Source organism: Humulus lupulus, chromosome 7 (genome assembly GCF_963169125.1).
Source record: "Humulus lupulus chromosome 7, drHumLupu1.1, whole genome shotgun sequence".
Taxonomy (NCBI): Eukaryota; Viridiplantae; Streptophyta; class Magnoliopsida; order Rosales; family Cannabaceae; genus Humulus; species Humulus lupulus.
Window position 1 is genome coordinate 26591294 of NC_084799.1, and position 12409 is coordinate 26603702.

Genomic DNA, 12409 nt, shown 5'->3' on the forward strand with positions numbered 1-12409 from the left:
AACGAAGTGCTGGCGTAGACTGCGATCCTTGGAAGCTATTTTGTTTTTGTTTTGCTCGATTCGCAGCATTAATCTCAGAGCGCCTCTACAAAATGACATTGTGTTAATTATATATATGTTATATTAACAAAACTAAATTAAAAAGAAATTTTACCTTCACTTCAGGTCTATCAAAATAATCAAGCGCTTTCTTCCATTTTTCTTCTACCAAACCATCAGGAGCATGTCTCCGACCATGCTTCTTTATGTGAGTAGATATATCATTCTTCCATTCTGAGTAACGATCAGCGCAAGATCGTTGAATGCCGAGAAGAATGCCACTTCGATGTTCTGCCCCATACCGAGTGAGACCAATATCGAATAAATCATCCTAAATTAAAATAAATTAAGTTAATTAGTCAAATTTAACATTAAATTCAACAAAATACAAAAGATAAGAAATAAATTACCTGTAGACGAGGAAATATTCGATCTCTAACTTCCTTTGGTACTTTATCCCATCGATCATAGTCGGGATCGACATATTGTCGAATGAGAAGGCCGATCTCCCGAGACAAATGGTGAGAATATTCACCAATTTCCTTGTACGTCTTTCCTCGAACATCCCACTCAAGGGCTAATGGTCTACCTAAGGCAGCCCTAGCCTCTCGGGTTGATATCCCTTTGTTGATGCCACGCCTTTTTATTGCAGGCACTATTATTTTACAATTGCATAATATTAAATTATACATTTATAGTTATAAGGTTAATTTATGAATAAATACAGTAGATAGTGCATGAATTACCTCTCTCACAGTCAGCCTCTATATGTGTTGGATCTCGAGGAGGATCTGCCCCGCCATCACCTCCGTGATGTCGCATTACCGCAGAAGACATCTAATAAATTTAAATATAATGATATATATATGTGTGCATATAATAAAATGTTGACAAATAAAGATAAACATAAATAATATGGTTATCCATAAATAATATTATCATTCAATCTTTGAATGTAAAAATTACAACTTAATCATCACTATAATATTCATTATCACTATCATTCTCATTTTCTTCTACATTATCTTCTTCTAAGTCCATCTCTTCCTCTTCCTCTTCCTCTTCATCGACCATCTCCTCTTCCTCTTCATCAACCATTTCCTCTTCCTCTTCCTCTTCATCTTCCTCTTGATCAACAGGAGTATCTACATTGACAATAGATGGCGGTTGATCTCTACGGCAAAAATTGATTTCTGGCAACGGACCAAGATCGACAAACAATTGGAAATCAGATGATATTGTGTCATGCATAACATCTATTTCAATGGGATCCAACTGTTCATCAGCTGCTGGGGTGTCCCACACATTTCTATGATGAACTTCTTCAACAATTTTCCAATCTCGGTCATTTTTCAAATCATCAAGATAGAAAATTTGTTTTGCCTGAGTTGCCAAGATAAATTTGTCATCTTTGTACCACTCGAACTTGGTAAATATTCTGGTTATATTATTTTCATTCTTCATCCTACTCTTGGTAGGATCTGTATCAAACCATTTACACTTGAATAATACAACAGAACAACCAGCAAGGTATGACATCACTATAACCTCTTCTAATTGCCCGTAGAAACTTTTGTTGTCTACTCCGGGTACTAAGATACCACTGTTTTGAGTTTTCAAATTTTTATCTCTATCATAGCACAAAAATCGAACTCCATTAACAATACACCCAGTGTATGAAGAAACAAGATTAGAGGAGCCGCTTGCTAAGGAGAATAACTCTTCAGAAGCTTCTGCAGATCCCGCTTGTCGAAGATTGTAAAGCTTATTGTAAAACCACATGGGGAACTCCTTTTTCTGTAATTGATCTAGGTTTTCAGCACCACTAGATAAAAGGATCTGCTTGTGCTCTCTACACATATAAAATATGAAAGACTTAAAAAATTTGAAAGATAAATGGAAGAGTAGATAAATATATTGTTAGTGTGATCAAAGTACTTACTGAATATATGGGAGAATCTCAACGCAATTGTTGAGAATGTACCACTCAGCAGTTTTTTTAAGTTCATCGTCCAAAGTTGTTAATGTCTTCTTACCGATCGGACGACCTTGAGATTGAAACACAGAAAACTTCTTTGGTGATGGAATTGCATCAACATTTCTATCTGGACGATTAAACCTTGTTTCCACCCCTTTGAAGTACATAGAACAGAATGTCAATGCTTCATCGACGACATAACCCTCAGCTATGGAACCCTCAGGACGAGCTTTATTACGCACATAATGTTTCAATTTTTTCATGTATCTCTCAAAGGGATACATCCACCTCATGTGTACTGGACCTCCATCTATTGCTTCTTGAGGCAAATGTATCATTAGGTGAACCATAACATCAAAAAATGCTGGCGGAAAAATGATTTCTAGTCCGCAAAGAATTTCAACAATTGATGTTTTCACTTTCTCCAAATCAGAAACAACCAGAGTTCTAGCACAAATAATCTTGAAGAAAGTGCATAAGTCAATAATGGTCTTGGCAATAGGTTTTTCTAGGAATGAATGAACACCAATTGGCAAAAGACGTTGCAATATGACATGACAATCGTGGGATTTCAACCCAGTAATCTTAGTGTCATTTTCAATCACATTCTTCCTTAGATTAGATGCAAACCCATCAGGAAATTTGACTGATTTCAAAAATCGACAAAACTTATGCCGATTTTCAGGAATAAATGTGTATTTCGCTGCCGGCTTTTCCATTCGACCATTTACCATTCTCAGATGCAATTCTGGCCTTATCTTCATCTTCTCCAAATCTACTCTAGCGCTAATTGTATCTTTGGTCTTATTTTCCAACCCGACTATTGTGCCAACTAAGCTGTCGCATACATTTTTCTCAACATGCATGACGTCTAGGTTGTGTCGCAACTTCATATTGGCCCAATATGGGAGCTCAAAGAAAATGTTTTTTTTACGCCAACCAACTTGCTCTTTTGTGCGTTTCCTTTTTTGTTCACCGTAGCTAACATGCTTACCAGGAAGAGATTCAGGCATAAAATTCATTTGTGTGAAAATAGCTTCAGTGCTAAATTCCTCTGGAGGTGGTCTTTTCTCAACTGAACCATATAACTTCTTCTTTTTTCTAATTTGGTGTCCCATTGGTAAAAAATGTCTGTGACCGTAAAATGCAACCTTATTTTGCAAACGAACTGATGGTGTTGATACATTGCAAGTAGGACAAGCAGTGTAACCTTGACCACTCCATCCAGAAAGACTACTCCTCGCTGGAAAATCATTTATAGTCCACAATAAAGCTGCTCGAAGCTTAAAAAAACTACCATCAACAACATCTCGAGTCTGAACACCGTTCACCCATAATTCCTTCAGCTCATCAACCAATGGCCTTAAGAAAACATCAAAATCTTTTCCAAGTGAATGTGGACCATGAATTAATAAAGTCAACATAAAGTTAGTCTCTTTCATGCATAACCACGGTGGCAAGTTGTAAGTCGTTAACACAACCGGCCACATGCTATAAGACAAACTCATATTTCCAAAAGGATTGAATCCATCAGCAGCCAATCCAAGACGCACATTCCTAGGTTCCATTGCAAACGTTGGATTGCTCCGGTCAAAATCCTTCCATGCTTTCCCATCTGCAGGATGCCGCATGATACCATCTTCTTTAACACGCCCTTCATGATGCCATCTCATATGTTGAGAAATGTGTCTTGACGCGTATTTTCGCATCAACCGAGGGGTCAATGGAAAATAACGCATAACTTTTTGGGCCACTTTCTTCCCCTTGGTATTTTTATCCACCCAACGATCCTCCCCACAAATTGGGCACGTGTGTTTTCCTGCATTTTCCTTCCAAAACAATGCACAATCATTCTTACAAACATGGATTGACTCGTAACCCAAACCCAATTTCCTCATCAACCTCTTCGCCGCATAATGTGACTTTGGTATCTTATTTGGAGATGGGAATGCATCTTCCAACAACTCCAAGATTCCATCAAAAATTTTGTTAGGAATTTTCCCCAACACTTTGAAATGCATCAACTTAGCTACGAAATTCAAAGATGTGTATTTGTCACACCCTGGGAATAACGGAGACTCCATCTCGGCAAATAAGTCATTATAGTATTGGCTAGTACCTCTGCATTCTGATGCTGGTGGTATCTCATCATCAACCTCGTTCTCATCATCTTCACAATTGTTAGGTTGTGCTATATCATTAAGAACATCCATCATCTCGTCCTCGTGACATTGGTGGACCACTCTATTGGTCGGTATTATTTCCTCCTCTCCATGCCAGTACCAATTTGTATAACTTCGTAGAAAACCATTCTCAAAAAGATGACTTTCTAACACACCAATCGTTTGCAATTCGATATTAAGACACTTGTTACAAGGACACTTCACTAGTCCCCTTGTATCCACAAATTGTTGAGCTCTCTCAACAAATGCAAACGCTCCAGCAACATACTCATCAGAAAATTTATTTGAATTATTAATCCAAGTCTTGTCGATCGACATTCTATAGGACACTGCACAGTGTAAGAAATTATTAATTATTACACTGCACAGTGTAAGAAATTATTATTTGAATTATTATTTTTTCAATGAATTATCATGTTTTACAAATAAATCAGCAATAACTTATTAGATTAAAGTTTATTAATTAATAAATTAAGTGAGTAATTAATAATCAATTTAATTTCAATTTTATATATAATTTAGTAATTACTTTTATTTGATTTAATTATTTGTTTTATTATACTTATTTTATTAATTATTACCTTTATTGGTTATTAAATTTAGTAAAAAATTTATAAGTTTATGCATATTGACCATTTATGATTATTATTTGTTGTATAATTTTATTGATTCACTCTTTACTACTTTTTTCTTTTTATTTTTTTTAATGAACGCAAATTGCTTGCTCAGAGTTGATGTATGGTACATATATACATAAATTTCCCTAAAAAAACACACACATGTACCATACATCTTAATTAGAAATATATCATATTTTTTCTTGGGTAAACCTGACTCCATATTTCTTGAGGAAAAATAATTGCATCAAGAAAATGGATAGACTATTACAAAAGGATGGGAAGTAATTAAAGAAAAATAACATCACAAAGAACAACAAATATACATATTATTCTGAAAAACTCAAAACTTGTAAAAATAGTAAGACTTCTTTTTATTGATAAAAAACAAATATATTATTTTAAATAGGATTAAATATGTGTAAATATCAATCTAGTTATAGGTAGCTATAGCTTAAACATATTGTATTAATTGCATGGAATTAGATTAACCTCCACTTAACTCTATATTGGGTTCTATTAGAACAACATATATTTTTCTACATACATTAAAGTTTTACAAAAATTCAATTGAAACATGTATTCTCTTAAACTTATAACACATAATGAAAAAAAAAACCAAAATAAACAAGCCTAAATACAGAGAATAAACACATTTGAAGAGTAAATACCTCAATAAATCAATCAAAATCCAAAGTCTTTCGTTATAGAAAATCCTGCAAAACCAAGCTCTTGCTCAAATTGCAATCAACAATTAATCCTGAAAATTAAAAATGCAGTGGTTAGTCAACAGAGTACAAATTAATAAAAAGAAGAGTAATGCAGTAGTGATTTATTATGTGGTTTGGTGTTATTACATTTCGTTAGTTCAAATTAATTAAACCCAAGATATTGAAATTTGCTTCAGCATATGTGTATATATAAGTATAACCTTCTTCACAAATAATTTTTTCAAGAAAGTAAAGAATGGCTTGAATCATTCATTCATGCATGCATGCATTTTTCCACTTTTTTTTTTCTGAAGTGAACCCCATCTCTCAATAGAGACAATGACATACAATTCATTAATTAGAGGTAAAATAACAAACTAACTATCATTTAATGCAATATAGTCTTTCTTAACTCACACATGTGCAAATATATATATATTTATAATTTTTTTAAAAATATATTTTTTTCACAAAAATTCTCTACCATTTCCCCTTTGATCACCTCTATACGTTGCCCTTGCTCTGCCACACATTCTGGTTTCTATCTTTTTTTTTTGCATTCTTAAGCATAAAACAAAATAACATAATTAAAAATTATTTCTTTAAAAAATAACAAAAACACAAACCAACCCCACCACGTTCAGCTAAAAAAGTGGTTATTACAAAGCTGAGAAAATTTCATTTGTTTTAAAAAGAAAAAAAAAATAAGACAGAACACAGCACAAACACGGTTTAGCCACGAAGATATTTTCTCTCGTTCTTTTTATTTATTTATTTTTCAGTTTCTAAAGATTTTACAAAGCATTGCCTTTTTTAGTTTGTGCTTTTCTCTGTTGTATAACAGCAACATCCCAACTAACCGTTCCATATACCATTTAAGCTCTCACACACTCTTCTTCTTCTTCTTCTTCAACACTCACTCATTTCTCTCTTTAATCCTCTCCCAACGGTTACTTTCGTTTTCTTAAATGACTAAAAACACATATGGAAGTTTTGAAATATAAGTAAACTCATAATTTACTCAAAAACAGTTTCGATTCTTTCAATTCCTCAAAGCATCAAACTCAGTAGTATCAATTAATTCAGCTTCAAAAGAAAAATACCAATCCAATCCAATGGTGAATGCTTGTCGTTTGAAGGCAAATGGTTTTGCTAATTATTATTCTATGACTGTCAAGATAATAAAATAAGCTGGTTGACCCAAAACTAATCAACTCATTCAACATTAATTAATCAAGCAAGAAATTTCAATATTGTAGCTTATTAAAAGTGGTTAGTCAACATAGTACAAATTAATAAAAAGAAGATTAATGCAGTAGTGATTTATTATACCAAGCAATATATATATACCAAGTAATAGATGGGTAGTTTTGTTTCCTGTAATACTACAACCAAATATTTTAAAATGTCAAACAGTAGCAACTAAACATATAAAACACAATTACGATCCAAAGAAATCATTTCGAAAATGCATGTGAAGATATCAAGTTCGAGTTCATAGTTTGCCTCGCCTCACCACAATAGAGTCGCTTACATGTTTTTCTTCACACAAATTTTGTCATAATAATGCAAGTACTTCTTTTTAGATTGATGTACTACACATATATTTATTTAACTTCTTCCATATTTTATGTTCCTCTAGCTTTGTATTGCTCTTTGATTTCTTACTTAGTTTGTGTTTACTAACTGTTTGACAAATTGCTTTAACTAGCGTCTAGGAGTGTGTATTTCTGATATTGTACTGTGTTAGTTGTCATTGCAGGAACTTATAATCTAGATAAACTACCAAGTTTTCATATATATATATATATGTATAAGTATATATAAATCTTTAAAGGAATTGGGAACTTAATATTGTGATATTGTTTAATGAAATGACAAACAGAGAAAGTAAATTTGTTGAAACTTGAAACAGGCAAAAATGGCAGCATTAGGCAAGAACTCTCTATATCTCTCTCTAATCCCTAATAACCAATATAACAGAGTCAAACTCCATAGTAAAGAAACTGAATTCTACTAAATTAGCACCAGGAAATTCTCATTCGAAAACTCAGTTAAAGAGTATACAAAATTAGCTCTGCTACTGCGACCAGTACAAGTAGTGATAATAGATTATATCCATGTCTCTCTACTAAAAGATGACAATAATGCAAGTACTTCTTTTTATATTCTTTTTCCTTTATTCATTGGCACCTTAAATGGTTAGCTAACTAGGAAAAGGGAGAGAAAGAACTCATCAAGTAAGAATTGTTGCCAAATTACAGCAAATGACTGAGACATTATTATAAGCATCAGAAAAACTAAAACCCACGTCTAGAGAGAGAAATGAGCGAACAGAGTTCTAGCATGAACGGTCAAGCTTACTTAAACTAATGCATTATTATAAGCATCAGAAAAACTAAAGAGGAAGCAAGATTGATGAGTCGACCAAAGAAAAACCTTACCAGATAGACAAATCCTTCAGCAGCTTGAACAATGGCTTTCATTCGATCATTAGGAGTAGTGGGTGTGGTTAGCAATACCTTTGAAGCACACAAGAAGATGCAGGTTAATTTCATTTCAAAAAAAAAAAAAAACAGAACACTGTATCTATCCAAATGAATGAAAAATCGGAAGGCCAATAAGACACACCAGTACAATATTCTTTTTCAGAGCTTCCTTTCTTAAATTATCAGTCTCTTCTAATGGAACATCTGGGACTACAAGCCCTGCAAACATCAAGAAGTGCAATAAGATATATAACAACATAAACAAAATAGTTGTCCTTTTCAAAGAGATAATGAAGAATTTAAATCAAAATATAAGACAGTAATTACTTAAAAAACTAAAATTCTCAATTTCCATATATGCACATTACTGCATATTCTTTGAAAGAACCTTCTTATAATTTCATAACTCCATTTATGATAGTGAAAAGCGAAAACCTATTGGGTTAGCAATATAAATTCACCCCTAAAAATCAAGAATATTTCAGAGCTTATAAACTTAGCTACATGACAATAAACTACAAGCAGCAAAGTGTGCCACCAAAATTAATTTACTAAATGATTTAATTAACCATGTAAATCTGAGCAAGGACGACCAAGAACTTAGAACTTTCTATATTTACTCTGCATATAACAAACTCTACTACCATTCCTCAACTCCATCAGTATCAATTCAAAAGCATTATATTTCTACACACTCAGAGCCTAGCTAAGCCAAGCAAAGGCAAATAGAATCACCGTATATATGTACAGGGTCCCATAAAAGAAGAAAATGAAAAATCCCAATGTAATCCTAAATCTTTAGTCAACATTTACATATGATAGTTTGATTCTACCACAGGAATCAAAAGCACTGAAAAATGCACTTTACCCAAACAAGTCCAAAACAGGACATACACATGCAAAACAGAGAGGGTGTCACAAAAGAATATATATATATATATAAAAATGAACTGAACAATACTAATAATAAAAAACTAAATACTTATATATATATACCGTATAACTAAATATTTATATATATATATGTATGTACCGTAGATGGAGATTCTCCGATGAAGCTTGGAGGAACCGTACGTCTCCGGCGGCTTGGAAGAGCCACAGACGGCGCTTGGAGGATGGGCTTTTGTGCGATTGGGGTTCTCACGGTTTGGGGTTTGAGTTCTGAGAGAAGAGAGAGAGGAGTTTGGGGGTTTCGGTTTGGGTTTGGGTCTGAAAATAAAGGGAGAGAGAGTGAGGAGGTTGGGTCTGAGAGGAGGGAGAGAGGGGTTCGGTTGGGGTCTGAGAGGAGAAGGGTTTGGGGTTTGGGGTCTGAGAGGAGAAGGGAGCTGTTTGTGTTTGGGGAGTCGGTTTGCTTAATCTGAACATAAAGGGAGAGAGAGAGAGAGAAAAGTCAATAAAGGAGGGAAATCAATTGCTTTTCGCGCGAACAGGGGCCGCGTGTATGAAATAACCTCTAGCGACGATTTTTTTCATGTCGTCGCTAGAGGTGTCGTCGCCAGATACTGTTATTCTTGTAGTGAACTCTTGATGATACATGTGTATAAGCAGTATCAATAAAAACACAATATATATTTTAATACTACAACATCTTTCTTTCTTTGTTCTATTTTTTAAAATACATCAATACAATTTTATTTTCTCTGTTATATTTAAATTTTTTTTTATTCATTTCAAATATTAAGAGGTGAGGAGGCATGTGAGATAAGAGATGAGAAATTAAAGAGATATTATTAAAATTTATTTAAAGAATAAATATTAACATGTAAATGTGAAGAAGATACTGTAGTGGAGTATTAAGTAATTTTCTTTATATTAATTTTAAAGAACTATATATTTCACATGCTCTCAGACAATGGAACAGAGTGGTATTTGAACCCTTTTTTTGTCTCACCATATTTTGTTGCGACTAAAGTATAATTAAAACTTATTTTGATTAAAAGTAATATTTAGTTATAATTTGTTATTAATATAATTTTAATTACAAATCTTTTATATGTAATCATGAAATTTGTCGTGACCAAAAGTATATATTTTTTTAGTTTTATTTTTACATAAATATGAAATTTTGAACTTTTCTTCAAATATATGACTTTCTTAATTTTAAGTTAATTATATGGGATTAACTTACCCATATTTTTGTAGAATTTTTAAATAATACAATAAGTTGATCTTAAGTGTATTATTTTTTTAGGGCACATGTGTCATTTGACCCAACTAATTATTAAAGATTGTAAATGCGATTTCCTACAATTAGATAATTTGGGCACCAGCAACTTGTCAAGAACAAAGAACGGTACAAGAGTTCAATTGAGAGCACCGATGAATTGTCAGCAAAAATGACTTCAATGCTCAAATTAATCCGATTGTAATAATAGATGTTGTAGTAGAAATGAAATAACGAAATAATAAATGATGAGTAAGAGAAAAGTGATGATGGCGATGGAACTTGATGGCAAGGTTGAATGACTAGTTCGATTGCCCGAGTCAAAGTAATTGGTTCAAGTCTTAACTATCAGGTGATCTTTGGGGACCTCTCTAGACTTCATTTTATAGAATATTCCCTAGTATGACCATTGGCCCTTTTCTTGATCGTTCTTCTAACTTGTTTTAAAGGGTTGTCCCTAGAATATCGTTGTAAGGGACATGTCCCTTTGACTCATTCTTTAGTTAACTGACTCAGCGCCTCTGGCTGACTGGGTGGATTCGAATGCAGATCAAATATAAGGAGTCATAAAGGTTGAATAGGTCGAGTGAGCTTGTGGGTCAAGTGGGTTGTGTGGGCCGGCCGCATGACCTTTCAACGAGTATGAGCCTACTCATTCGTATTATTGTCAGCTCGATTAATTTGTTTGATTGCCTTTTGGACTTTAAATACATTATTGTTTTAAGCGGATTTTTACCACTACAAAGATAAAATGTGTAATTGTGTATTTTATATTTCGGAATTGTTTTAATTTTATTTTATTTTTATAATATTTTTGAATTGTATGGGTGTGTAAATATTTTTTCCCTCGTCATTGTTTGATCTTTTCTTCTTTTCTGGTGTTCTTTTTCTTCTTGTTCGATTTTCTCTGATTTTTTTCGTTACAATTTTAAATATTTTATTTTACAATTAAAACAACTACAAATCAAGTAGCATGTTAATTAATTCTACCACACCAATGAATAAAAAGCCAACTAATTTGATGATGGAAATTAGTTACGATCAAATAAATGAAAAAATATACTACTTTGAAGGTGGTGACTGCTAGTTTTCACCACATCAGTCATCATTTTTCTTAGTTTCAGCTTATATGGAAACCAGTTACCCACATTTGTTGTATTATAGCCCATAAATTAAACACAAATGTCAAAGTAACTAATCACTACTATTCTAAGATTCAAATTGCATGATAATTAATCATCAACATTTGGTATAATACGGGTATATTACATGTTAGAAAATCCAAAATTTTAACGTATCAATGATGGTAATCCATATCTAAAAAGAAAAAATTGAAAAGTAATATAAAAAACAACCATTGAAGAAGAAGGTAGTAAAAAAAAAAAATTGAAAAACAAGAAAAAGATCGCAAACGAAGATGAAGGCAGTGGTGGTCGGGGCTAGGAGAGCAAGATTAGCTTCTGCTTCACTATTCGAACAAAAAAGAAAAATAGGAAATTCATTTTAGGGTTTTTTGTATATTCCCATATAAAATGTGTAAATAAGTAGTTTCCTTTTTTTTTAACCAAAAATTGTTTTTCCCATATTTATGTAAAAACTACTAAAATTCCTATATTTTTAAAATATTCAGTTATAATAATATGAGTGAAATCAATCAGAGAGAGAAACTTTGTTATTTAATAGTCAAAATGTCTCAATACAACCCAAAATACAATACAGAGTAATATAAAGAAAGAACTGAAGTTAGTTAGAATTCTAACAAACTAACCATGTGGTCTAACTAATCAACTTAAGCTAACAGAAGGTATAACTAAATCTAATAGCCCCCCTCAAGATGGAGTGTACAAGTTAAAAACACCCATCTTGGATACAATTGTAGAAAAAGGGGTGGGAAATAAAGCTTTAGTAAATATGTCAGCTAAGTTGTTTTGAGACGAAACATGGATGAGTTTTAAGGATCCTTGTTGAACCTTCTCTCGGATGAAGTGGCAGTCTATTTCGACATGTTTGGTGCGTTCGTGATAGACAGGATTCTCACTAATGTGAATTGCTGCTGTGTTGTCGCAATAAAGGTAAGCTGGATGATTGTGAGAGATGCCAAAATCCTTTAAGAGAGCAAGTACCCAAGTGACTTCAGAGGTTGCATTTGCCATGGCACGGTATTCAGCCTCTGCTGAAGAGCGGGAGACTATTTGCTGTTTTTTTTATTTCCATGAGACAAGAGAAGAG

The 12409-nt window shown here is 33.0% G+C and overlaps 1 protein-coding gene and 1 long non-coding RNA gene across 2 annotated transcripts; both read right to left on the reverse strand.

Annotated features, from left to right (window-relative positions):
* Positions 1 to 977: 977 nt before the first annotated feature.
* Positions 978 to 4518, reverse strand: LOC133791534 (uncharacterized). The gene is made up of 4 exons (XM_062229454.1): positions 2322 to 4518; positions 1982 to 2246; positions 1177 to 1891; positions 978 to 986 (listed from the first exon to the last, which is right to left on the reverse strand). The coding sequence occupies exons 1-4, from the start codon at positions 4516 to 4518 to the stop codon at positions 978 to 980; spliced, it is 3186 nt and encodes a 1061-aa protein (XP_062085438.1).
* Positions 4519 to 5140: 622 nt separating this feature from the next.
* On the reverse strand, positions 5141 to 8306 carry LOC133789515 (uncharacterized). The gene is made up of 3 exons (XR_009873590.1): positions 8159 to 8306; positions 7972 to 8049; positions 5141 to 5577 (listed from the first exon to the last, which is right to left on the reverse strand). It is a non-coding gene; the product is annotated as an uncharacterized LOC133789515 (long non-coding RNA).
* Positions 8307 to 12409: the final 4103 nt, after the last annotated feature.